The following is a 27,627-nucleotide window of genomic DNA, read 5'->3' as shown; positions in this document are numbered from 1 at the left end:
GGCATCAAAAATCACCTCTCTCTGCAGATATGTGCAAGGCCAGACCCTCAGTGTGGTTCCTTACATTTAACCCCTGCTCTCTTTAGTGAGTCAAGCTCCAATGTTGAAATATTCACTGTGCCAAAGATCCTTGGAAGACAAACTCCTGCTTTCAAACATTGCTGCAGAGCCTGCCTGGAAGCTCAGGCAATGAAGGATTCAAGGATTCAGGCACTCCTGAAGGTGAGTGGGAAGGTGGGAACCAAAAGCTCAGTTTTCTGATTCTGTCACATCCTGCCCACATTGCAGTGGCTGATGCTCCCCTACTTTGTTCAGTGGTAGAGCTCCCATTTTGTTGTTTTATTTTTATTAGTTCACCAGGGTATAATGTGAAGCAGGCATGATTTGGGTTGTGAGCTGCCAGCAGGCTGCCAGTCAGCTGCAATGGATGTGCTGTGCCTTGGTCTCCGTCAGCTGATACTGAAGGAGCAATTTAAATGGTTTATTGGGGTGGTATCCTGACCCAGACCACAAGACTGTGTTCTGGTGTTGACAGGAACAATGAAACACAGTGAATAGATGGCAACCCTTTCACCTGGTCAATATGAGATTGAATTAATCTTGCTGTGGGAGTGGGGGCACCCGAGTGTGGCTGAGCAATGGAAAAACTGTTGGATGTCAGAGAGGGAAGGGGCTTTTCTATGGAGGATAAATCATCACAGGGTTATAGCCTGTTTGGTAAATAGACTGAGAAGTTGAAGCAAAGCTAAAATACCACTATACAGCCAGAGGTGTTCAGGAAACCACTGTGTGCTGCAGCTTTGTAAAATTGAATAGCTGCCCTGTTTGGACCCACACGTGGTTAATCTTCAGCTGCAGATGAGACACTCTGTTTATAGCAGGCAAAGGCAGCCTGCAAGGGGCTTCAGTGAGATGCAGAACCCCCATTGTCAACAAGAATAATCCTTGATTACTAAGAGCTGAAGTCCTTGCCAGGAAGAACACATCTCCAAGTTTACACCCTTATGATCAGAAGGATAACCTATCAATAATCCATTTTTTAAGGAAGAAGAATTGGAAAAGCTGCTTGTGAGCAGCTGAGACTGCATTTTGTTGGTTGCCAGTGCTGAAAGGATGTATTATCACAGTCCTGGGCACTTAATCATTGAGTGGAGTACACAAAAATAGCCAGGAAAGTTGCAGGCTGTGCTGAATGGGTTGAAAGGTTGTGGGAACATGTTCTGGCACACCCTTGTGCTCTGGTGAGATACATGACGAGGGGGCAGGGGAGAGAGCATTTCAGCAGGCCTGAGCAAAGGGGAATATACTCTTGTTTCCATATAAACCCTCTTCTCTCTTTCACTCAGCATCATTTTGCTTCCTGGAGCAGAAATAATTTCCATTAGTCATTCAGGGTAACACGTTTCTAATGCATACAGTGTGGAAATGTCTCAGCAGCAAATCTGTGGTCCAGTTCGAATGCTGGGAAAAAGCTTTAGAATATTACACAATAAAATATTTGTAAACACAAATTACTTGGGTTTAAGAGGAACTTTGGTCAGCTGGGAAATAAACCAACACAAAATTACAACAGGACAATAAATAAGCCAAGTAGAGAACCTGCCTGTGGCTCTTAAAAAACCAGCACCATTGCAAGAAAAACCCAAGGCTGTTGTTGGAGCAGGTAGGAGAGCAGGAACTCAAAGGATAACAGGATAAAGAGACATTTGGTTGGCTACCTGTGATATACATTAAGAAACAGCCCATAAACCCCAGTCATTGTACCACATTTAACATCAAGTTAGCTGCCTTGCTGCCAGACCAGCCAAGGCATGAATACTAATGCTGCCCTCAGCTGCCACAGAAATTGTCTCTTTGCATAAGAGGAACGAAGACCTTTTGTCCTCAACTTGCTTGTGCCAGGACTAAGCCAGGAGCTCCAGCTGCATCTGCAATCAGACAGGCTCTGCTTAGCAGCATTGTATTTACAGCTCGCTCTCTCCGCCTCCCAGGGAGAAAATGAAAAGGAAGGCTGCACGCACACCCTGTGGCAGGGGTGGCCCAAGGTGGTGTCCCTGCTGGGTGCACAGCAAGCACATAAAAGCACGGCCAGAACTCGCTTCTTTGGGCACTTCAGCCGTGTGAGCACAGTAGGGGACCCACCGTGGGCCTTCTGGAGGCAGAAGGTGGTGGGAGGCTGCGACACAGGGCTGTGCTCCGAGGGGTGGAGGTGCAGGGATGCAGGCACAGCCTCAGAGACCCTCTGGGAATGGGGATGCTGTGGGAATATCCCCAATTCCATGGGGCTGTATGTGGCAAGAAAGCCATAAACAAGTGGAATTCTTTCTCACTTGTCAGAGGGGTGAGGAAGGCTCTGCCACCAGGAAGAGGGGCAGCAGCAGGGTTCTGCATCTTTCAGCCTTGGATGGGCAGAAGCCAAACTGGGATAGCCAAACCATCGGCTGTGTGACTCAAAACCAGAGCTCTTCTCTGTGTCATGCTTTCTAACTGGTATGGCTGGGGGTGCTGAGATAAGGAAACTAAGAAATTAATTTTCATGGAGAATTCTTTTTCCTGCTGCCTTCATGCTTGAGAGTTTCCTTGCTTTTATGTTGTACCACTGCCCCAGCAGTCTTGCATGACTTTCCTGAAGATTCGCCTACATAGTGGAGTTACTGTAGGGCTGTTTGAATAGCTGCTTTTTTTTTGGAATAGCTGTTTCTGAACAATCCAGTTCTAAGCAAAACCAGGCTTATTCTGAAACAAGAAAACCTTATCCCGATTAATCTCAGTACTGTGTCAAAACTGACTTTTCAGGAGCTGATTGGGTGAAATCAGAACAGGTGGAAGAAGAGCCTCCACAAAGAGAAGGACCAGGAAGAGCCTTCAAATTCACACCCTCTCTTAATCAGAATGAGTTGGCAAGCATGGACAACTGTCCCATTACAGAGAAAAAAATAGGAGTATATAGATGTGAGTCTAACACAAAGGTGCAGCATGGCCCTCCCAAGCCCTACTCTTTCTTCTAAGCATGTAACAACTGGATGAATATTAATTTCTCCTATCATTTGCCTGTCTTATGTAATGTACTTTGTTCCTTCACACTTATGGTGACTGTTTTCTTCCTACTAACTTGTGCAAACATCAGCTTTCTCTTTATCATTCTTCCAGTCCTGTTTCTTCAAACAACTGGATGTGTACAGCCAATTCCTTATGACGCAAAACTTCCAATGGTCACATAATTGCCTTGCTGTCAACTACCTGCAGTCCATTCAAGCAAATAAGAACCAATTGCAGTTATGTCAGTCACGGGTTGTTTTCAAGAATCCAAGGGATCTCTTGATCTCAGTGTACAAACTGTCACTTCCTCTGTCAGTGAATCCATGAAAATCAGCAGAACAAACATAACAGTGACACTGAATAATTCAGTAATACACTCTGACAATATCTGCTAAACTCCTGTCAACACAGCCTACCTTGCTGTTGCTGGAGCTGGCTGTACAGTCACATGGACCATTACTAGTCTGGTTTTTGGATACTTAACAGCTTTTGCAAGAACAGGAATAGGAGAGTAACCTGGTATTTTTATCATAATGATGTTACAACTAGAGGGATAAAACCCCAACCAAAACAGGTTTGTCACAGTTACAGGCACGTGGATGTAAGAATGATCAGCTCTCTTAGGTCAGCCTTGTCTCTGCTGCTTGGTTTGTGCCCACCTCCTCCTCTGCCACACTCACAATACAACGTGAGAGCACACTTATGAGGCAACCAGGGAGTTACATAATTTCTGACCCAAATGAAAAAATCCAGGGATGGCTCAGAAGTGGGTGGTTGAAGACACTTTGCCAAAGGATTCAGTCATTCTTCAGACAAGAAAAGTAAACCATAAATCTGAGTGAAGTAAAGACAGAGTGGCTTTGGTGTTAATATAAGTGGAGCTACTACTGTGGCTCTTTAATGTGAAGGAATGAAGCACTTGGCTGTTTTGGGTTTTGTATGTAGAATCTCTTTAGCTCATGAGAGAGGAGAACAAGAGGTGGTTGTTCCATGTTTGGGCTTTCTACAAATTGGATAAAAGATCTAATGTAGTATAAATATCTTTAACCCAGACCAAAAAGTGAGTAACTTGAGCTAACAGGCAAAAGACAAAGCTAAACAAATTCAAAAAGTCAGTCTTTTCACAGTATCTCAAATCTAGAATAATTTTATGTACAACTGTAATGGACCTGTAATCATGCAAAGTGTTTAAATCAAGACTGAGCAACTTCAAAAATATGAACTGCAGTAGATTCAGCACAGTTAAAAATGCTATATAGAAAAATTAAGATGGAGTATTCAGACTTCATTATACATAATGCTTTCTGATCTTTGCCTAGCTGCACAAGACTGGAGTAATGTGTCTTCCTGCTGTACTTTTAGTCCCTGGAATTTTTCCACAATGCACAAACTAAGATGGAAAATTAGTTATTCTGATTAGAAAAATATGTAATTCAGACTGAGGCTTAAAATTTAAACGTTATCCTTGTTTCCAACTTCGCTTTTTCCCTTCTGAGTTCATGTTGTCCTCATATCAACTACGAATTATTCTATAAAACAGTTGACATGAAATGCTTAAATAATTTTAAAAGAAATGACATATGGACTCTTTCATGTTTGTCTCCCCTCACCCATGCTTTGCATTGTATTTGGCATTTTGTGTGCAGGAGTGCAGAGGAAGAGCAGTTCATTATGGGTAAAGTTGTTCCTTGAAGGACAACACATGGACGCTGTATAGTAGCATGATGTATTTTATTTATTGTAGTCTGGGCCATACATAAATCAGAGAGATGGAAAAACGTGAACCATTGGGTTCTGAATTCTGTGAACAGAAACAGTGATAATTTCCACTTGGAAAACTGTTTAGGTCAGCTTCAGGAGAGAAAGGATGAAATTTGATTGTAGTGGACCTGAAGATGAAGATCATTTCCTGTTTACTGGCAAATAAATATTGGTGATGAAAAACTTAATATTTGACCTTGAGGGGCCTCTTCAAGAGTTACACATAAACCCTAGAATACCCAGCTACCAAATCCCTGGCTGAAAAGCATCTATTTCTAAACAAAACTTCTTCTATTTCTAAACAAAACTTCTTAAATGATATACCACATGCAGAGAGCAACTAGAACATTTTCCAATGCCATGATGGTGCATTTTTCTGTCACCTCAGTAGTCCGTTTACAAGGTGGACACTCAAAGGTAAGAAGGACCATACTGGAGATTTCAGCCATGTTCAGTGCCAGATGAAGACTCAAACATTCCCTGACCAACAAGAAGTTGAACTCTACTAGAAGCCAACTCTACACATCAAGAGAATGCACTCATGTCTGTCCCTTCCATGGTTTTAGTCTATAACTATCTGCTGAGGCAATTAAATTTCAGGTGCTCCTGGCAGTGCTGTTCTTAGCAGCAGTGCTTGCCCAGGCTTGCTGACCATGCATCTGTACAGATCCTGGGAGTGCCTGCTCAGTTCTGTACAGCAGGGTTAGCCCCAGTCACTGTCAAGCTGCCCTAAATCCAAACTGGTTGGCTGCTCAGAGCTGAGCAGGGAGAGGCACAACTTCCAACAGAGCAGCAGCTGTTGGACATAGCACCATCAGAAACTGTGGTCAATCCCAAATCCCACTTGGCAGTCAGAGGGTCAACACTGAGGACAGAGACAAGACATCAAGAATCATTATCAACTGCCTGGAAAAGCCTGTAAGATACTGAAGGTGGGATTTTCATACATATATAGGATTTGGGAATAGTACCTCAAAAGGCTTAATTTGATTATAAAACATGGAGGTCAGAGTTTATGCAAATCCTTTAGAATGAAAGAAAATTTGGAGGTATAGTTTGGTGGCCCAAAACAATTGAAAGCAGTATTCTGCTTATTTTATCAAGTTTCTCAGGTAAAGACAACACTGGTTACCTTGAACCACCTGACATACAATTTGTATCAGCAATTTTTCCATGCTTTTGCAATTTTGATTTTATTACAATAAGGTCAGGGCAGTTGGACATAGAAAAACATGTTTCAGCTAATTGTCCTAGACTCTGAATCAGATTGACACCAGCTTCAGATGAAAAAATAAATGCATGGTGCTCCATAAAACAAGTTGTTTCACTAAACAAGTATTGTCTGAAAGAGGAAAATCTCAAATGTCCACAGAATATTATTCATTCAAGTGGTAAGCCATTAGTGTATATCATCTCTAGGCAGACATTTACAAGATACAGGAGATAATGGTTTGGCTGCAGAACATTTCTGGAAGAGGAAAATGCTGTGAAAGAATGGAGAAACACAAAATCCTATCGCTGAAGTTTCTGACAACTCTCATGTACTTCGTAAGGTTCATATCTCTTTATTCTGCAATGTTTTTTACAAACTGCATGGAAAAATCCTGAATGAAAATCCTGAGGCAAGGCAGGCTGTACCCCACAAAGTTGCTATAATAATTAAGACAGAAAAAAATCCCAAACCTACTTATTTTAGGTTATGTTTCTACTTCTACCATCTACTTCAATATCCAGAAGTAGGTTAAAATTAAACCAGCAGATTTTCTTTAATATTCCTGTTGGGCCTAAGATACTAGATCTATTCAGATAGTCACTTTTTAAAAATCCTTTTTTTAACCAGAATTATAAGAATGCACCTGAAGCATTAATAGGATGATGGCCTGTAATTCAGCAAACAAGGGAAAGCTGTCCTGGCCCCTATCTGTACCCAAGAGCTTCTGCTAAAAGACACAACATGATAGTAACTACTTTTCTTTTTTTTCTTAAAAAAAGCACACTACACATTTCCTTTTGCTTTGTTGCTATAACAGATCTTTCACAAAAGCCATTTTCTCTCAAGTAATTTATTTCCTTGCAAAATACAATCTACCACATAAGATCCGAACCAGCTTGTTTCCTTCTGATCTCTTTCAGCTACTATACTTTCTGATGTTACTGTAAAGTAGGGATTAAAATTTAAGATAGAAAACATAAGTTAGTGGGATCATATCCCCTCAATTCTTCTGCAGTGGAAAAACATAAAGGGATTCAAAGGGCTTGATTGGTTTAGAAGTTCATGGGAACTATTACAGCAGAAAACAGAGTAAAGGTTCCAGCATAAGATAGGGATCTTCTACTAGAAGATCCTACTTTTACTAGAAGATCCTGGGGAAAGCATGGCTGAGGAATAGTGTCATTAGCCAGCAGGACAGTGATCTCATTTCAGTGGGCTTGTTCTATCAGCACTGGGGACAATTTACAATGGCAAAGCATTTAATATTAATAAGTAAATGCTCTGAAGTGCTTTCGAAAATGTGGTCAGTTGCCTCTCCCACAATTTACAAGGTATTATTTTGTAACTACTGCATTATAAAACTGTTACAAAGGCATGTTAAGCAGTTATTAATGCCTTTTTTACAGGCAGAACCTGTAAGAGCTGACAGCAATGGAATGTTCTGGGATGCCTATTTAGGATATATCAAGTCAATTCTTTGAACACACATTGCCAGCATTTTATTTCAGAGAAGTGATAATCTTTTGGTCTTGAAAGCTGCAGTGCTAATGATTCAAGATGCAGCTAAGTAGGTAAATACAGTAGTTTCCAGGGTGGGAGAAGAAAGGGGATGGCAAGAGGAGTACAGGCATTATGTACTTGATTAAACTTTCTCTTCTTATACCATAGTCACCATCAGATGGATGTGGGCTATTTAAATTTTTTATATTTAATTAATGCATTGCTAACTTCCTGCTGGAAGCAGGCAGACATTGCAGTACTAGAGGAATAACTGTAGAAATGCCATTCAGCATGAAGAGGCTCAGATGTACCTCCAGTAAATTTCTGTACACACATTCCAACACTTACTTTTCAGGAGGGTGTAGTGATTTACACACTACTCAAGTAGAGGCAGTTTGAACAGCAGATTAGTAACATAAACTGACAAGCTATATGTGCCTGTCAACAATACACAGCAGAGCTGTGGCTGTGTTTGGACTAGAACAGTTGCCATGTAAAAAATACTTTGTTTATAAAAAAATACCCTAAGTCAGAAAGAGACCGTGAGTAAGTATTGTGTAGATTTTATACACTCAGCTCACTTCAACTGCTAACAGCTTTAAAAACAGGAAGACTAAAACCTCAAGTCTAGGAAGGCCTGACAACAAATTGTGTAATCCTGGTGCATTGTTGTCAGCATTGTTAAGTCTGGTCTTGATACCTCGGTGTCCACATCTCTCAGGTGCAACCGCCGCACACTGTTTCAGTCCTCCTGTGGCTTTCTGTGGAAGTATGTGCAGATCTTCCTCATGGAAACTGAAGTGGCTGCAGCCTAGCAGGAAATAAAAGCAAAACCAACATGAAACATTCTTAGGTTAACAGTTCATATGCTGCAGCAATCTCAAAAGGCTCCCCTCCATCATTGCTCCAGTTTGCTCGGCTTCCCAAGTGAGAGAGTAAATGAAAGGCTCTTCACTACAATCTCCCTCACAGATAAGAGGCTTACTATCTACAGGCAACTCTGAATCCTAGGGTTGTCCTACTGCCAAGAGAAATGCACTCCAGCTGCAGATATGCACTGTACAGCAGATAAGAGAGCTGCAGATTTCCAAGATAAAGCAAATTCAATGAATGCTGTTGGGTATTCCTGGCATTTCCTCAGGCTATGAGAAAAACACAGGAGCATCCCAAAATCTGAACCCGAGCAGGTAACGTAGTTCTATAGTACTTTCTCTCCAGGGCAAATCTCTCTGTCTTGCATTTAAACACATAGAGCATAATGCACAAGTGGTTGTCACAAGATTTCTTGGTACAACCACAACATGAAGAGTCCAGCTGCTATGATTAACTCCACAACTGGAGGTTTGCCCAGGCTGCATCTGATAGAAGTGTTGGAAGGGATGAAATCAGGTAAGAAATAAGATAAGCCTCAATGATGGCAACAACTTTTAGCATCACATACTCAAGAGTACAACTAAAATTTGATTATTGAAAATTTACCTAACATTTACTGAAAAAAAATTCAATCAAAGACACTAGAGCACTTGGGAGTCCAGTTTCAGAGACAAGTCAAGTTTGGTTTGTTTTTTAAAATGTAATTTCAATTTCCTAGTTAAGCCCTCATTTTTAGCTGCTTTATAAGCTTAACTTTAATCTCAGCTCCTAGGATGAGCTCTGTGCCAGGTTTCCTGTACACCAAAAGTAGGATGATGTAGGTCAAATCCTGCCCTCTCGTTTTCTTCTACTTTTCCACTGAACGAACTGAAGGCATTATGTAATGCCCCACAGTTTTAACATGGGTAACAAATTCTTTTGCTACCCGAGCTGGAAGAGAACTTAGCTCTTTCTTTCAATGTTTAAGTGGCTTTCCAGTAACATAAACAGGCAGATGTGATGGTGAACATATAAACAGGAGATCTGCCAGGAAAGCTGTTGGCATTTTTGTGCCTCTCAGAGTAGAGCTGTATTTAAGAAGACAGCTACATCCTTCAAACATCCAGCTGGGAGCTGCAAGGATCTCTGAGCTCCTGTGTGCCTTAAGTCCCTTGAAAATGAAGGGCACATCATAAAAATTCTGTTCCTGCGTGGAGGGGATTAGCAGATAACAGCATTAATGTATCTGGCTTATTAGGCCAGAAATCATCTCTTTTGTCCATGGTCAAAGGGATCATATAATTCTTTGTGTCTGAGCAGGAGGGAACAAACCTCTCCAAGGGAGAGTTGCAGCTAGGGATAAATTATTTCATGACAACATTGTTGGCTGATCTACTTACAGTTTTTGGAGAAGTGGCCACTGCCACAGACTCCTGTCTTTTGGCACCAGGGCTGCAGGGAGACAGGGGGCTGGTTGAGGTGCCCTGGCTGCCAGGTCTGCCAGTCCGTAGCTTCTCTCCCAGAGCAGACAACCAATTCTTTCTTTCAGGAGAACTGTTCTCCTTATCTACCACCTCAGTGTCTTTCCCACACAGAGATCTGAAAAGATGGGGGGAGGTTTGATTGCTTGATGGATTACTATGGCTACCAGAAAGGGAAGGCTCTTTTGGGCTGTGGCTGGAGCCTTCAGGGTCGTTACACAAGTCAGCCAGGCGGAGAGAGTCTTCATCAGAGGCTTTCTGGTCTGGAACCAAGTGACATAAATTTAGCTTGGATTTCTTAGTTGCATGGTCCAGCTCAGTCACACAGCTACAGGCCTGCAGACACTTCTGCTCCGTATCAGCCTCCTTGCTGCAGTCAAGCCTTCTCTTGGCACGCTTTTCCAACTGAGAGTGTGGGACTTGAGGAGGGCAAGCAGCTTCCAGGAGACCCTGGGTGACTTGAGTGACTTCTGCCAGGGCTTTTCTGGGAGAAGGAGCCTTTTTCTCTACTTGTGGAGGAGAAGAGCACGGAGTCCTTGTAACCCAGTGTTTGATGGACATTTTGGAGGAAGGGATCAGACTGGGAGATGCACAGGGGCTGGCTCCAGGTGGCTTGGCTGGGGTGGAGGCTGTGGTGGCTTTGAGAGCGACCGTGGGAGTGCTGGTGGACAGCGGAAGGTCTCCGGAGTGAGCGGGAGCACAGGCAGCGGGGCGTGGGGAGGAAATGCACGCACTGCCCGCTGCCAGGGCCTTGGCAGGAGTGCTCTGTGGGCTGGCTGGTGGCCCTGAGAGGGGAGAAATAAGTAATCTGATGAGGAACACAGAACAGCAAATTAAGGACAGTCTTTATAGAAACACCCCTTCCCACCAGGAGATGAATCAGTGCTGACCCTGTGAGTCAGACATAAGTTGTATAAATCCCTCTGATTTTGGTTAAACTGGTACAAGTCCATTATAAAATCCTGTATTGCACTGATAAAGTATAATGCAATACATTTGTATAATGTCTGACATCTATCCCTCCAGTAGTGAGTGCCCTTACATGAGCTACAGTCAAAATGAACAGACAGAACAAATCTTGAATCTTCCAAGTGTATCTAGCCTTGCTGGAACTTTGCATTTTGCTTTTCCAGACCACTGCCTGGCAAAAAGGCTGGTCCCCACCTGCCCCGCATCTTTAACAGCTGCATATCTGAGCTGAAGGAAAAGGTGCTGTAAGCAGGTCCCAAGGCTAATTACAATACCAAGGAATCCTCACACTGTGATGCCCTACCACATGAATAATGCTCCAAGCCAGGTGTTGAGAGATGCATATTTTAAAGATTTTTTTTTTTTTTTAAGTGAAGGACGTACTTTCTTTCTCTTGTCTTTTTGCTGGATCATTTTCTGCAATGCTATATTAGAATGGAGACAGTAGATATTTACCATGCCCAGGAGAGTGTGAGAAATTCTTCACCTCCTGAACAAGAACTTTAATTCCAGAGGAAATTAAATCTCTTAAGAAATTATTCCCAAACAGGCATTTCACAGTAGCATTTGAGCTCACTAGCCAAGATATAAATGCCCTTGCTAGTAAAACAGAAGTTCTGAACACCCAGAAAATACCAGCCATAGGTAGGGGCCTAAGGACCTCACTAACAACAGTGGGAATCATACACAGAAAGGATCTCAGTCTGCAGCAATATTAGAGAGGGTTATTTTAATTTTTTACCAAGTTTTTTTATTTCCAGCCCTGTCCCACAGAGAACACATTGGTGGGTTTGTTGATTGCCTGCTTTCTCATTCACCTAACCCATGGTGATGCAATTAAATGGGGTGGTGCCTTAAGTTACTCTGTGCATCACACCAAAGCAGATTATTCTGGATGTTTCCTACCTTCTCTGCCACAAATCTTCTAGAGTGGTATTATCAGTCTCCAGATTTAAGATTCACAAATTATCCATGCACAGGCCTCCTCCAGAAATTTGGTTACACAAAACCACAGAGAAAATAGAATAACTTAAACAAACCACAAAAGTAATTGCCAAAGAAAAGGAAACTCTGCTTGCTACACTTGATGATATAAGTCAACAACCAATACACAACCTCAATCTCACAATTTGTTCCACAGAAATGGGTGGGGAACTACCTAGATTCATCCCAGCAGGTCCAAAATAATAGTCTGCTTGCCAGCTCTGAATCAGTCTCTGCAGATAACTCCTGTATTCTAACTCACATGTTTAGTATTAAAGAGCCAAGGTCAGCAGGAAGCCTGCTGTTGTGTTTGCAGTGTCTATGTACTTCCTCTTCCCTCCTGTGTTACTTTAATGCAGCAAGAGCAAGAAGAAATAAGTAATTTTTTCTGGTATTATTCCCAAACCTGACTTGTAAAGTTTTAGCGTATAAGATACTTTAGATTTCACGTTTCTGGTCTAGATCTATGCTTACTTCTGTTTTTCTGAAACTAGGACACAAAGGTATTTTTGAGCCCTCTCTGAGGAAGAGTGTGTGCACACACAGAACAATTACCAGTATGGACCAGACCTGGCACTCTCCCTCCTATTGTCCTGCAAACTTCCTGCTAGACTAGTTACTCACTGGCAAAAGGTTAGACGTAATGTTATCCCATTAGGGGGATTTGGAGACCTTCAGCCTTTATGTGTGTTAGCCAAGATGAAATTCATTTGGAGGGTGGCTTGAACAGATAGGTGGAATGCAGGAAGTCACAGCAGCAGCTGCTGGGAAGCTATTGTATTCTTAGTTTCAGTGCTAACCTACAGAGAAGCTCATCTCATTTCAGTTTGGGGGGAGGGCACTTCTTTCACCTACTCTACTGCAACAAAATGCAGGTTGCAGACAAATCAAAGTACTATTACAATCAGGGTTCCTTAGCTCTGGTCTAGGGTACTACCTGCTTAGTGATTCCCTTCTCTACAGAGCCCACATCTGCTTGCTAGATCAGAGCATGCTGCACAGCTTGTCTGAGTGCCCAGGCTTTGTAGAAAGGTATTGCATTTGTTCACTAGATTTAACACATGAATAGATTATTAATTCTGGGATATTACAATCATCACAATTGTCTACATGTTATAAGTACTTTCACTACACAGCATTTCATTTGGCAGTATATGAAATGAGTATATGATATGAGTCAGCTTCACTGACTGAAGCTGAAGAGAGAGAGAGACAGTACTGATAACTGCACCTGAGAAATAAATCTGTGCACAGTTCAACTGTGGGCAGAAGTAAACAGTTCAGAGTTCCAAGGCTCTGTATGTGCTATCAGCGCTTTGCTGGGTAAACTACCAAACTGGAAAAAGCATATGGTCTCAGTATTTGATAGGGGGGGAAAAAAAGGTGAGTTGTTGCTACAGTAACGTCTCCTTTGGCTGTTCAATTACCAAACTCTGCTGAAAACCACTGAAGATCTGACTGCCCAACAAGCTGTATCAATGAATATTTGCTTTGCAGTCTGGCCATACAGACTTTGCCATACTTGTAAGCTACTTCAGCCAGCTTGTCCTGTTGATGGCAGAAGTATTCACAACTAGAAATGCTCGTCTAGCTGTATGAGTAATTGCCTAATATGAGAAGAACCTCAGAAGGCCAATAAGACAAGTGAAAGGCTTTTGTTGGTACAGAGAACACACAAAATTCAACAGCTGTGTCACAGAGCAAGATAGCTCAGGGGCCTTACCTGCTCCATGTAGTTCTTGTGGTTTCTTCTGGGTGACCCAGCCCACCAAGTTGGCTTTTCTGGATACCGATTTCTCTTCCTCAGGACAACGTTGTAAGCGCCAAATCCTCACAGTGTTGTCATCAGAGCATGTGGCAATCTAAGTATAAGTTTGTGTGTTAGAGTAGCCAGGGCACATCCTATGGGCCACTGGCTGACTGAACGGAACAGCTACACCCAACACCACACCAATACGACTGATGGTGAAGCTTGGCTGAAGGGGTACCAGACTGACCATTAAACAATGAAAATAACCCTCTGTTTCATTACTGCACCAGGCAGCAGTATTCGCTCTAAAGCAGGCAAGGCTGCTGCATCCATGTCTTTCTGCTGTAGAAGTCTCAGTCACCACCAACCATTTGCTTCACATGGCTACATAAGAGACACTGGTCTGCTCAGGTCATGGCACATTTTGAGATTTCAATCCCTCAGTAGACAAAAGCAGCCACGATCCTTTTGGCACTTGCACCTTAATCTGCCTCTGTTGCTCAGGACATCTTCTGCTTGGGGACAACCATTTGCAGCACACCGAGAAGGTGACATTGGGTGGGTGTTGCATGAGCTGTGCTATCTCTTCAGAGTCAGATGTCAGCAGTATCTGGCAGAGAACCCAACTCTGTCAGGGACACAACTCTAGAGCCCTGCCGCAGCATCACGCGCTCCAAAAAGGTCTCTGGAACCCCGACCAAAGGAGCAGCACCCATCTAGCCCACATTTTATGGCTATCTTTAGGTAGATTAGCTGGTGACTCAGCAGGGAATCAGTAGAAAGAAAGTGCTGTGGTGAAAGTTCATAGCAATCTGAATGGGGAAAGTGTCTCTACTCCAACCTTTGTCACACCAACGTTGTCCCTACTGAATCAACCTTGCTTCTCAAATTGCACCAAGCAGCTTCCTGACCTGTCTTAGCTCCACATTTTCCACTTTTCCTCATGCTTTGGCATCTGAACAATGGCTGACTATTTCTTCCCTCTGTCAGTAACAATTTTAAAGGCCAAATTGGTCTGCATTTCCAACCAGTCATGATGAGGATGCTGGGCTGCCTCTACATCACAGATTTCATCTGAAATGCCAGTTCTCATATTGTGCATCTTACACAACTAGAACAATTCCTAATGTTTCCCTGCAAGACTCCTACCCTCCTACACTGTAATGCATTTCTGAAGCACTGGTACTACAATGCAAGCTAGGGAAAGAAGCTGACTTCTTTAACACAGTGGGGTGGAAGAAACTCTGGCTATCATTAGGACACTGTTCTGGATTTTTTAGGATTATTTCTAGTTTTGAGCTAGGCCAAACATTTGAACCAACTTTTTACATCAGTTGTTTTCCTTTTAGTGACACCTGGTGCATAACTACTGACCCAATTTCACTGGAGGCTCTTTTTGTCACAAAAACAGTTCAGATTTTGAAAAGAGGTCACAATGAAAATAGTCCATGTTTTTTAAAGGACATTCAAAACTTCTTGCCACTCTGTAAAAGACTAGCAGATGTATCAATGGTCAGAGGGAAAGGAAGATGTGAATATGGAACAACAAAACAAGCCTTTAGCTTATGAAAGCCCTGATAAATGATTTTATTGTTTTGTCTCTTATAGGTAACATCAAGCTCTCCTCAGGAGAGGTCTGTACTGATTTGTAATTTCTTAGGACTTCTCAGACTAAAGTATCTGAAAATAATAAAAAAGTTCTGATACATTGTGGTAATATGACAGGTCAGATTACTGTACCCTAAATGAACATTTTAGCACTGATTGACTAAAAATTTCCTCCCAAAACAACAGCTGCCATTTTGAAAAGCACATGCTGTCACATCTCATCTATTGTTTCATGGTAAAGACCATTTTGCAGAAGACAAACCTTAGTGAAGTCTGAAGGACACCAAGCAATGGAGGTAACTTCCTGAGAGTGACCAAGGAGTATCCGTGGAGGAAGGCTGGGCTCACAAACCTTAAAAATTCAACAGAAAAACAAACAGTCAGAAGCACACAGCCTAATATACATCTCCAAAAACCCCCCCCATATCCCACCTGTGAAGCATGTGGATACTTCCCATCTTTCCTGTATGAAATGCATAGATCAAATGCTCTCAGCCTGTCATCATGAGGCAACAACTGAGGAAGTCCTAAGCAGCAGTTCATGGAAGCACTTGTTCAATTCCTGCTACATACAGGAATTCTGCCTCCAGAGCTGACAGCCCAAAACATGACACAAGCATTTAAAGTACCCCTACCTGTTTCAGATAAGATGTTTAAAGGTTGAGAGGCTCATATTTTGAACTGGGGTAGGCAAATAAATTCTGCTGCTATTTTACCAATGTCCCAGCAACAGGTCAATGGTTTGTTAAAAAACACGAAGCCACTGTCAACAAAATTCCATAGATGAACCTTCACTGGCTTCAGAACTGGCATCTGTGCAACTGCCAAGTGCCTGTTCCTTCTCCAACCAATCAGCTGGACCAGAGACCCTCTTAAGGGTTCATAGGAAAGCTCTCTAAATCACTCACATTCATTCAACTGATCTCCACTTCTCTCATATGCTTCATAAAAATCTTTCTCCTCTTCTACAGTACTGCTACTTATCTTGGACTCCAGCTTCTGTAAGTGACAGGCAGAGCTGAAGCCAACATTAAGTGGCTCAAAGGAAAAAACACACACACAAAACACACAGAGATACTATCCAAGTTTTGCTTGCTTTCAGCAGGCAATCCTTTCTGGAGCTGTGAGTCACCATCACTGATGTGACATTATAAGGGAGATTTATCAAGGGGATTTGCATAAATGACTAAGGGAATGAACAGATCCTTTACTGTCTGGGAAAAGGAGCAGACATTACATATAGGTTTCAAAGGAAGATGCTAGACTTTGGGGAAGGCTTCTGATTTACAAGCATTTTTCTCTTGTAAATCATCTACAACAGCCTGCAAAACTGATACAAACAGGACCCTTTTTTTCCCCTGGCATGATAGAGGCAATCACTTGGCTAAATATCCACTAAATGTCTTGGTCAGAGCATTCCCTTCACTGCCAAAACATGCAATGCCATGGAAACTAAATCCCTGTTTAGAGAATAAACAGGAGATCTTGGTGCAGAGAACACCTTCACTTACAGTTAATAGCAGTCTTGCTATTATACATTCATAGCAGCCAAAACAGTGGTCCAGTAGCCACTTACTGCTGGAAGGAAAGCAGAGGAAGGGAATTACTCTTTCCAGGACACAGTGGTTTTACACTATAGTAGTGTAAATTAAATCAACTATAGCCAATTTATATTACTGGGACGAAAAGTGCAGAGTTGTGGCTGTGTCCAGTGTGTGTGGCAGAAGACTGTCAGCCAGTCTGCACGTGTTAAGTCAGGATTAGCCACAGCCCAGCCTGCTTTTTGTGCCTGAATTGACAGGATATTGTTGGGGAAGTGAGGCCTATTGTGGCAAGGTTAAAAAGAGAAACCTAGGAAATGAGACTTTTTTTAGTTACTCTCCTCACTGGAAACAGCTGTTACATCCATTTTCAAGATGCAGAATAAAATGGTGTCTATGGTTTTGTGCACTACATGATACAGAAACACGTCCATTCCAGGGGTGTGGCACACCAAAGCTAACTTGATATGGTTTCCTGGGAGTGATCCACATCAAAGGATTGAAAGAACAATGGAAGTACAAGTCTACAAATAGTATTTTTTTATTACCAGCAAGGTAACTCAATTAGGTACCATCTTTGTGCAGAAAAACCTCTCTGCTCTTCAGCTTGTATAATCTTATGGTGATGAATTTCTAATTTAAGAAAAACCAAACTCAACACAATAAAGGAAGTGCTCATTGTCTGGAAGTGACTTACACATGAAAACAGACTGAAACAGCATCCATATCAGTAATAACTTCTATCCACAGTGTTTCTCACCCAAACACAAACTTAGCACTGCTGCAAAAGTTTCTCCAAGGAATCATCTAAGTGGAAAAGGTCTTCCTCTGCATTTTATTCCTCTCTAGATACACAAAGAGCTCTTCATGAAGGTCCTTACATCATTACCTGTTAACTACTCATGCAACATCTAACCACAAGTTTTTTTCACAGCATAGTAAATCCTCAAGCCATGAAAAGATACATAAGTTTCAGAGTCAAATCTGTCAACATTTAAATTAAGAACCTCTGAATGCGACAGATATTGAAAGAGACAAATGCACTGAAGTCCCACCTTCTAATATGACTATGGTATTAAAATAAAAAGTAATCATCTGATGATTTATTTTGTAAATATGCAATATGATCTGTCACACATATGTGATAACAACAGAAGCCTTCTGTACACTAATGCACTTTAAATGTGCTCAAATACTTAAATTTTGAGATATAATGACATCCTTGAATACTCTCAATTGAGTCCCAACCTGTGCTCCAAGAAAGTATAAAAACACAGGAATGCAGAATGTGCAACTCAAGTTTGCACAGGCATTTTTGCTGAATTTGCAGAGCACGAGGAAGGTTAAAATGGCACCACTTGGCATAGCAGTCCTGCTACCACTCCTGCCTCCACTGAGTGAGCAGCCCAGCTGCTTTTAAGTGTTCTCCAAACTAAAGAGGCTATGTGCCCAAACTACAACCTCAGCAGGCTGACCCCTCACCTCTGAGAGGCTTGTACTTGACTTTCAAACTCATTGTGAAATGGATACACAAGTCAACATTCCCTAAAAATTATCCCAAACTTGAAATAGGCAGTCACTTGTGGTTTCTGTCCATTCTACTTCAGTAAGTCCACTCTGTTCCCATATGAGGAACACGAAGAATAGAACTTGAAGCATGCCTTTTTCTGGGGTGCCTGCTACCATCTTGGTGACAATTACATTTCCTACATGTCACTGCAAGATGCTAAGTGACGAAGCCCCACAGCTGTCAGACAGTGCTTTGGAATTTTGCTGAAGGCTCTGGCTGAGCCCTTGCTATAATACAAAAGCTTTAACCACTGTAAATTAAGTATGAAAAAAAGTTATGTCTGAAGCAGGAGCTGGAAAAGGGAAAGGTGGAGGGAAAGAGCGCCCTTTAACACAATTAAACTTTTAGGTTTCTGCTAATGTGCTCCATTGCTAAATATGAACTGAGAAGTGTCTGCCTGCTTGTCATAGCTGCCTGAATCAACAGGACTGAAAGAGGATTTTAATGCCCATTAAAACCAGATTAAGAACAACAATTTGCAATAAGCAGCAGTGATGAGAGATGTACTGATGGCAGGAGGTTAGCTCTGTTTTACATTAAACAATTACATGAAGCCTTGACAGCAACATAGACACTCCAGGCACAACATGCCAGGAGCTAGGGTAGGATTGGGAAGCAAGGAGCGCTCTATGTGAACATGAAAAGCAAAAGCAGCTCCAGACTGCATGCTTGGGTCTCCCGCCATTGCCTCACCTTCCAGATGTACGCATTGCAGTCGCTCGAGCCACTGACCAGGAACTGGTCATCTGGGCTGGTGCTGGATTTGATGTAAAAGGTTGAATTTTGGTGTCCACTGAAAACAGCCACTGTGTAGAGAAAATAAAATAAAAAATTAAGTAGAAGCCCCACTCAGTGCATAGCCCTGGAGTCAGTTGTGCAAGGAAGGCTGATCTTACAGGCTTTTCCTGCCTAGCCACATATCCTCTGGAGAAAGTGGTTGCACTGCTCCCTTGCTCTGGGGCTCTGGCAGCAGGAAGTTTTTATTATTCAACTAGAGCCCTTCAGGCTTCCCAAACAAACCAATGGCAGCTTCATTAAAGCTCTAGCCTGACCCGTATCACAGGCAGGCTCAGCCCTCACCTGGGCTGCCCCACTACTCCAGTTCAGATTCAGGTTCCCTGTCTCTTCCTCCCTCAGCTGCCATTGCCAGTCCTGCAGCAGGAGCCTTCTTCCACACAGGTGGCAACAAAGGAACTGGCTGCTCCTTCCTCCCGCTGCCAGCAGCTTTATTTCATCAATAAAACTTGCATTTCATCAGTTATGCACTCCTGTATTTAAAATATTAAAAATATTTGAAACCACCACCCCAATGGCCGACCGTCCCCTACCACAAGGGCCTCCAGCCGGCATGAGAGCTGAGCATGGAGAGCATGGATCTGGAGTGCTCAGCTGCACCATGTCCTGTCCTCTCATGGGGCACAAAGCACAAGAGCCCCAGGGAAGCCCAGGCTGGGCTGGATCCCTCCTCCAGCCCTGTTTTAGCGGTGCCTCTCACAAAGGAACGACCCACAGACCAAGAGGACGCATGGAGCCCTTTGAAGAGCTGCTAACCCCAAAACACCCTTCAATTTTTTTTTGCTGAGTGCTGTGGCCACTAAACCTTGCCAAGGCAGGCAGCGAATGCTGCCACAGGAGGATTTCCTGGCGAGGAAATTCCTAGCGATTTTCAGCGCTGGGCAGGAGTAGCCTCAGCGCCGTGAGGGCGGCACAAGGGCGGGCAGCGCTGCCCTCTGCAGGAGCCGCGCTCCAAGGGCCGCACCACAGGAGGATTTCCTGGCTAGGAAATTCCGAGCGATTTTCAGCGCTGGGCAGGAGCAGCCACAGCACCGTGAAGGCGGCACAAGGGCGGGCAGCGCTGCCCTCATCGGGAACCGCGCTCCAAGAGCCGCAGCCCCCTCACAGGAGCAGCCTCAGCGCCCTGAGGGCGGCACAAGGGCGGGCAGCGCTGCCCTCATCGGGAACCGCGCTCCAAGAGCCGCAGCCCCCTCACAGGAGCAGCCACAGCACCGTGAAGGCGGCACAAGGGCGGGCAGCGCTGCCCTCATCGGGAACCGCGCTCCAAGAGCCGCACCACAGGAGCTCAGCCAGCCGGAGCAAGGGACGCTCCTTGCCAAGGCAAGACCTCCATGAGGGGGTCAAAAGCTGCGAGGGGACAGCCCATTCCCACAGGGCAGCTGGCGAGGTTAACCTCAACAACCAAGCCATTAGTGTTTACTACTCACAGCACTTGTCCACTCTGGAAGCATTCCCACCCACCAGACTGCCTCCCTGAAGAGCAGACAGAATTCTGTCTGAATTCATTTAATTTCAGTTAACTAAGAGACTGAGAAAAGGCAGTGGAAAAAAAATGATGCATCTGGCTGGAACGCATCTCACAAATTTTGCCACTGGCCTACAGCAAAACAGCTTTGTGCACCAAAGGCTCAGGGCCATCTTGTGCATGTAAAGGTCACGGATGCAGAGCTGAAGGAATCTGAAAGGCTGAGGCACCTCAATATGCTGGGGATCTTGTTTTCCAGAAACTGTGGCTGAAGTTAAATTGAAAAGGCACCTTAAAATATCTGAAATTATCAGGTGATGACTTCCAGTGGATTCATTCAGTTTGACAAATCAGTGGCTGCCAGTAAGCAGAAGATTCAAACTTGCTTCAGGCTGGATAGTAGCCATTCCTCACTGGATAACTAACATGCAAACTACCAGCAGTCCCTGTCTGGGTCAACCACTATCTGTTATTAATTTTATGTGGATGGCTTAACACAAAATGTGGATCTCTCCTGCATAGCTTCAGAGAGAAGAGCATGGAATAGATTTCCTTCAAGCATTGAACCTGGTCCTTGTCTCTCTGTGTCAGAGGGACAAGCTTGCCTTTCTGCACTCTCTAACATCTATTCTTTCTGCAGAGATTTCCACAGATATCATGCTTACCTGGAGTGGTCCTTAAACTTGTCATATTGAACATGTAGATACTGTCATCAGTGCAGTTAGCAAACAGATTAGCACCAGTGGAATCCAAAACCAGGCTAGAATACCCTACAGAGAAAGAGAGAAGTTCTTTTTAAGAAAAAAATTTGGAATAGAGACATTCTCAAAGAAATGCCCAGAGAACGGAATTTGGAAAGGATCTGTAACATGTATGAGATTGTCATGGTAAAGTTTCTATGTTTGACAGAGCACTTGCTGAAGAAGAAATGTTTCTAAAATAACATCTACCTTTTCTCAGGAGGACTCAGGGTGGTATTTAGAAAGGAATTGTACCTTCAGAATAGGCAGGTGATTTATTTGATGATTTCAAACAGATAACAGGTACAACCAATTGTAGAACCAGCCATTCTCTGATTTGCTAGTGATTCAGGTTCAAGAAAAATCTTTACCTGCAGGCAAATTATTTCACAACTACCTCCCTGAGGATTTCCCTCATGTTCCTGGGACTGATCATTACCACATTGATCAGACAAATAATCAGGAATAACTGTGTTGCATCAGAGCATTGTAAGGCATTAAAGGTACAAAGACAGAGAAACATGAACAAGTGTGCTATTGTTTTTGATAACAGTTTCAAGAGGTAATAACATAAAAATCCAGTCCAGTCTGTAGTCTTTGCAAGATACAATGCAAAGAAAGTTCAATCTGAATTTTGCTCATGTATCAAAATGACTAGCTAAATTCCTCATCAAGAGCTCTACTGTTCCTCAGCTCTGTTTATGAAAATGCACTGCTGAAGTTTCTGCAGTGATATAAAAGTCCAGCCACTCTTCAACTTGAAAATTCATTATTGGCAATCAAAATACCCTGCAGAGTTTGCTGATCAACATTTGTCTATAAAGATAAGCAATGTCAGTGACAGTCCTTCTTAAATTCACTCTGCACTGCAGCAGACCCGTGCCCAGTGCCTTACCCAGCCTGCGAGTGCTGCTCCCAGGGTAGCAGAAGGACCTGGCGGGCAGCGGCTCCTGACGGAGAGCGGTGTAGTTCCTGCGCAAGTCCCACACCTTGATCACGCTGCAACAGAAAAGCACCGGTGCCTTCAGCTCCCAAACTTCCCTTCCCATGCTGATAAAGCCTTTTAAGAGCACAGGAAGTCAGGTTGCTCATGGTTGAGTATCCAGTGCTAAGAGACAACAACTGAGCAGGAGCTGAGCTGTGCTGAAAGCCAAACAATTGCTCTGCTGGCCATGGGTGAGGAGGCAGCACTGCCTTCTGTAACTCACACAAGACAGAACAAGAGCCTAGAAGCCAGCTTCCTTCCACTAGTAAAAGGAAATAGAAAGATGCCTTTATACTTCTGACGAGTAGTTCTAGTTTGTAGTTTTAAAAATTAAGTCTTCCAATTTTTTTACTTGCTCTTTGGGAGCAAGTCTCAGTCACGAACCATAGGCAGGAGAGTCAATCTTATCTGCCTCAGAAAGGCTCTGACCACATGGAACCTGCTAAAGAATCGAGTCCATGAGGATCATTTCCATGCCAATCAATAAGACAGTTTGCTCGAGCTCCAAGATGCTGCAAAGGATCTGGCACCTGAGAGAATGCATCTTTTGTAACTCAAAGCAACATTTTCTCAAGCACGCCTACATGTATGCAGGCCCTGACCAGCCATTCACATCCAAAAAGGCTGTCTAACAATAGTCTATGTGTGGTCTCATAGGACCATGAGAATAGAGAGAGAGAGAGAGAGAAGAATTGCTCTCATTCAGGCCCACAGCTAAGACACTAAAATGAGCATTTACCACATATCACAATTTGTCCAGTACTGCAATCTCAGCAAGGAAGTAAAGCCAATGCGAGCTAGCAGCAAAGCTGTTGATTCCACCTAGCAGTTGCTGTAGCCTTGTTGGCCACTGAGTGATCTTAGAGAGAAAATCTGCCCATCTTTTTATGCCACTGAACACACAGAATAGACAGGAAAGAAAGCATCCTTCCTCCTTACCCATCAACAGCTCCTGCAGAGATAAGAGTATGCTCATCCTGAAGCAGAACCACAGTTACACTCTGCTGGAAATCCTTAAAAAGAGAAGAAAAAAGAGCTTTATTTTCTTTTAAGGTCAGCAAGATCTTACTGCTTAGTTCAAGGCCATGTGAATGCAGGGAAAACATCCCCCTAGCAAAGCAGCAGAACCTAGAAACAGCAGATGTCATTTAGGACACAACAATCCTTTGAACACTCCCAGCAGTGAAATTGCCACTGAGAGATAAGTGTTTGGGCAGCACTTTGAGATTATACCTTTCAGGACACAGATAAGACAGCAGCCTTCATCACAAGGTTTAATAGATTAAAAATTATCAGGTTTTACTCCAGTAAGGCAGTAATTTGTCTGATCAAATTAAGGGGGTTAAAAAAAAAAATGGAAAAAAATCCCAACTCTCTATATCTCCCCTCTCACAAAGAAAATGCTGGCCATTCCTTACCCTTCTGGAAAAAAAAAAATAAAAAAAAAATTCACATAGTATTTGCCCAAAATTGGCTTTTATGGCACTTGGTTTGTAAGGCAACTAAACAATGTCTAAAATTAACCATAGCAAATGACCATGACATAAAACCCTACCTCTGAAAGATAAATGGAAGCATTTACCACACACAAGCCACATTTTTCTTACTGTATTTACTTAGGAAGAATTCTGTGAATAACACTGTCCCCAGAAGAGACATTCTGGTTGTTGCCCAGATACCCACCACCAAGGGAGCAAGTCCTCTCAGGTTCTGCCTCTTCTTCTTCGGTTTGGAAGGAGTCTGCTTGTCAACCACATTGTGTGCTCCAGTGATTTGGTTCACCTGCCTGTAAAAGCCATCTGAAAGAAATCCAAGACATCTCAATTAGTAGTTTACATGCAATTTTGCTATCACTTTAATAAAAGGTATCAGCTTGGGATTAGTCCTAAAAGGTGGCTAAGGTTAACCTTTAAAAGCATTACTGCATTCTGAAAACAAAAATTACTTACATACAAAAACAGTGAATAGAACACAGTGCAAAACCTACAGAGGTCAGTGTAGCAAGGACAAGAAACTAAAACTGATCTAGGCTGGCTGCCTTTGGAAATCATTACCTCCAGTCTGTTTTTCACATGCATCCTGGTCTGGAGCATTCAACCCACCTCATCCCAAGCAGAACTGCACTCACTGGAAGACTTCCAGTGCTTTTCCACTATTTTATAATTTTCTGTTTGGCCATTTGTTATTTTATGAAATGTACTGCCTTACTACAATTTTTCTACTTTTTTTTTTGTACACTTTCCATTTCAGTCATGTGGAGTCTTTACTTGTCTGTTTGAAAAGCCAGGGATCCTGGGACAGATAGAAGAGTAAGACATGTTCAGGCAAAGAAACTGCTGTGGCAGAGCAGGGAACTGGGAAAAGGCATAAGGGGAAGGGGCTGGAGAAAAAAAGCCCCAGGAAACAGAAAGAGGAGCAGAATGAGCTCACACTGTATTTATAGTAGGTGTTCCCACAATATACTCAGTTGCTACCAGCACTCACAAGCTCTTTTTTCTACACTTTCTGCTTTCCTTTCTGTCTGCCAGGAGCCTTTCCAGCTTTTCTTCACCCCTCTGGATGACACTGACCTAAGCAATCTCTCCCATCTCATCAGCTTTTGTGTTGCCCTAACAGGGATGCATTCTGTACAAGATCATCCCCTTAACTACACATAGGGAATTACCAAACCAGCCTGTGGTTTGATGAAGATTTGCAGCAAAGTGGAGAAATGTATTATATGTAGCAGAGATACCTATTCCATCCTCTTACAGTACCTAAAGCAGTACAGTTATCTGAGAATCCTCTGCTGCCCATATTGTAATCAAAAGTATCAGTCCAACAAGTGCATCTGAGCAGTCCTTTTACATGAGATACCAAGCTTTTTTTGATACACACTTGAAAGTTTATTTACCTTTCTTGTTGCACCTGGTATCCCAAACCATGATGTTTCCATCTCTCCCTCCAGTACAGAAAACAGCTGAGAAAAAAAAAAAAAGTGTAATTAGCTTCCAAAAGCATTCATTTAATTAACTGAATGCAGTACAATGCCCATCTATGTACCACTGGCTCTTCTGTCCCAACACTTGGGATGCCAGTCCAGAAAATTCAGGTCATTGTTTTGCCATACTTTTTGACTTGTTCCCTTATTCTTTTCTTACTCCCATTAGAGAAACCAGCTTATGGAAAGCATATTCACACACTTGGCTATGGAAGCAGATATCCTAACCTGTCTTTGCCCAAGATCAGAAATGTGCAGATTTTAGCATCAGGACACCATCAAGTTCCAACAAGACAGTTTTACTTTCCTGGCTGGGTCACAGCTCAGGCCTGTGCTACTGGTACCCATCAGTTTCCAAAGCCCTTTTTCAGCCCTTAAAGTACTTTGCCAGGGGAAAAAGGAAAAAAAAACAACAGACAACAGGGAATATCAACATTTACCTTTCTCAAATCTAGAAAAAGCAACTGACTTGAGGCTACACTGATGACCTTTGCATATACCAAGAAGCTCGCCAGCTCTCACATCCCACACCTTGGCTGTCTGATCTCCTGAAGCAGTGACCTTCAGAGAGAAAAATAAAAGCTTCAGTCATTTTCTGTACACAGTTGTGAAAGCATTAAAAAAAAAATCAGATGGCAAAAGAATGCTTACAATCCTGTGTTCCCCTGGCACCCAGGCAAGGTCAAATACAGCGTTTGAGTGAGCCTGCCATTCTAACAAGAAAACAAAAGCCAAGATTAGTTCAGTGCACTGCAGCACGGTATTTTGCAGAAGACTAAATGACATCAGACACTGAAATCACAATCTTGTCAACAGTTTGCCTTAGGCAAGAAAGACAACACAGAACAATTCATCTCCAACTGCTGTTTTAAGAGTACATTCATGCTGCTGCTTTGTAAAGAAGACTCAGCAAAGTATGTGAAAGGAATAAAGTACTGCCTACAGAATGTGTTTTAAGGACTTGCAAAAAGCTCTCTTTGATTCCAGCAAATCCCATACTTGTCATAGAAAATGAAAATCATCTTCTATACAACATTTACCTCTAAAGATGAGCTTGCTGGTGGTCTGTGCTTCAGTGTCATACAGTCTAACAAACCCTTCTTCATTTGCAACTGCCAGGATGTGCTCCAAATTCGGGGCTGAAAATAAACAGAAGCATATTATATTATGTAGCTAATCCATAATCATGCCCATGCTCATTTTGAAAGGCCACAGATGCTTTAAAGAGGAATGCAGCAAACATAAAGCTGTGAAATAAACAGCATTTACATGGCACCCTAAGTGTTGAAATACAGAAATACTGGCAAGCATTTTTTCTAGATGTTCCGTTCAGGAATACATGGGCAATCAAATGGCTACAAGAGCATCTTTAAAGATAATGTCTCTTTCACCAGCTATAATAGTTTTCAGTTACAGTTTTCTGTATCTAAAGTACCTATCATCTACAGCCTCCAGCATTTTCCACGATTCACTTCAAAAAGCAGGAAGCCATCTCAGAAGAAATGTAAAATCTCACTCCAAAACTAGAGTACAATGAATGAAAAAGTTTTCCCCTAAAGATTCAGGAGCTTCGTTGCTTACTTCTTTCCTCCATCAGGGGGAAATGCTTTGTGTAACTACCTGGTGACATCCATCCACCTCTGATTTCCACCTCGTGTTCTCCACCCTATTATAGCTTTTATATATTTTGAACAAAGCCCACTTTTTCACCTGTGTAGTCTTACACTGTCACCAAGAGGACACACCTTGAAACAGACACAGATGAAACAAAGGGGCATTGAAATCAATGATTTGCTGTTGGTTCTTTTAGGGAACACTTTCCATCAGCATATCTGGGAGCACCAGGATCCGATGTTTATCACGTGTAGGAGCAAGCACACTGCTACTAGCTCACTTTAAAACAATAAACTGCTGACAACAAAACCCATACCCTGGCCGCCCAAAAGACCTTTCAGGAGGTGACTCTACCTGTAGAAAAGGTGCAGCCGAAAGGAGGGACCGGCATTCCCGTTTCCCCATAAGACAGGTAGTCATCTTCTCGGCTGCACTGGTAGCTGTCCAAGAGATGCTGCAGGGGAAGCGCTGAGGACAGACCTACAACGGGACAGACGGACCGTGAGCCCCTCAGACACCACAGGCTCGGGCGCCAGGAGCCGCGAGGCGGCCGCCGCGGCTGTGCAGGCGGCCGGGGACGGGTGGGGACGGGAGGGAGTGGGGAAGGCGCGGTGCTGGAGGAAGGAAAGGCGCGGTACTCACGGGCGGGCGCGGCGGCGGCGCGGCGGAGCAGCGCGCGGCACAGCATGGCCACGGGGACACGGCCGGCGCGCGGCGCGCCAGCTCCCGCCAAACGACCGGCCCGCCAAGCGCGCCGCGCGCCCTCATTGGTCAGCGGCC

At 43.2% G+C, this 27,627-nt stretch overlaps 1 protein-coding gene across 1 annotated transcript; it reads right to left on the bottom strand.

The window, feature by feature from the left end:
- Positions 1-5,417: 5,417 nt before the first annotated feature.
- DTL (denticleless E3 ubiquitin protein ligase homolog) lies at positions 5,418-27,570 on the bottom strand. Its single transcript, XM_056488273.1, has 15 exons — positions 27,490-27,570; positions 27,202-27,327; positions 26,274-26,372; positions 25,885-25,946; positions 25,674-25,794; positions 25,147-25,212; positions 23,937-24,052; positions 23,193-23,266; positions 22,164-22,267; positions 21,194-21,298; positions 18,962-19,074; positions 15,420-15,509; positions 13,523-13,661; positions 9,766-10,631; positions 5,418-8,324 (listed from the first exon to the last, which is right to left on the bottom strand). The coding sequence occupies exons 1-15, from the start codon at positions 27,533-27,535 to the stop codon at positions 8,256-8,258; spliced, it is 2,196 nt and encodes a 731-aa protein (XP_056344248.1). The 5' UTR covers positions 27,536-27,570; the 3' UTR covers positions 5,418-8,255.
- Positions 27,571-27,627: the final 57 nt, after the last annotated feature.

This window comes from Oenanthe melanoleuca, chromosome 3 (assembly GCF_029582105.1).
Source record: "Oenanthe melanoleuca isolate GR-GAL-2019-014 chromosome 3, OMel1.0, whole genome shotgun sequence".
In the NCBI taxonomy this organism is placed as follows: domain Eukaryota; kingdom Metazoa; phylum Chordata; class Aves; order Passeriformes; family Muscicapidae; genus Oenanthe; species Oenanthe melanoleuca.
Note: the sequence above shows the minus strand (reverse complement) of the source record. Positions and strands in the feature narration are given on the sequence as shown.

Excerpts from the sequence above, each read along its gene's own strand:
- DTL (XM_056488273.1), bottom strand. The coding sequence starts at position 27,535 with ATGCTGTGCCGCGCGCTGCTCCGCCGCGCCGCCGCCGCGCCCGCCC. Across the intron at positions 19,075-21,193 it reads AAGTTTAAGGACCACTCCAG|TGGCTGTTTTCAGTGGACAC; the intron begins GTAAGCATGATA and ends TTCTCTACACAG. Across the intron at positions 15,510-18,961 it reads GCAATGCGTACATCTGGAAG|GTTTGTGAGCCCAGCCTTCC; the intron begins GTGAGGCAATGG and ends TGAATTTTTAAG.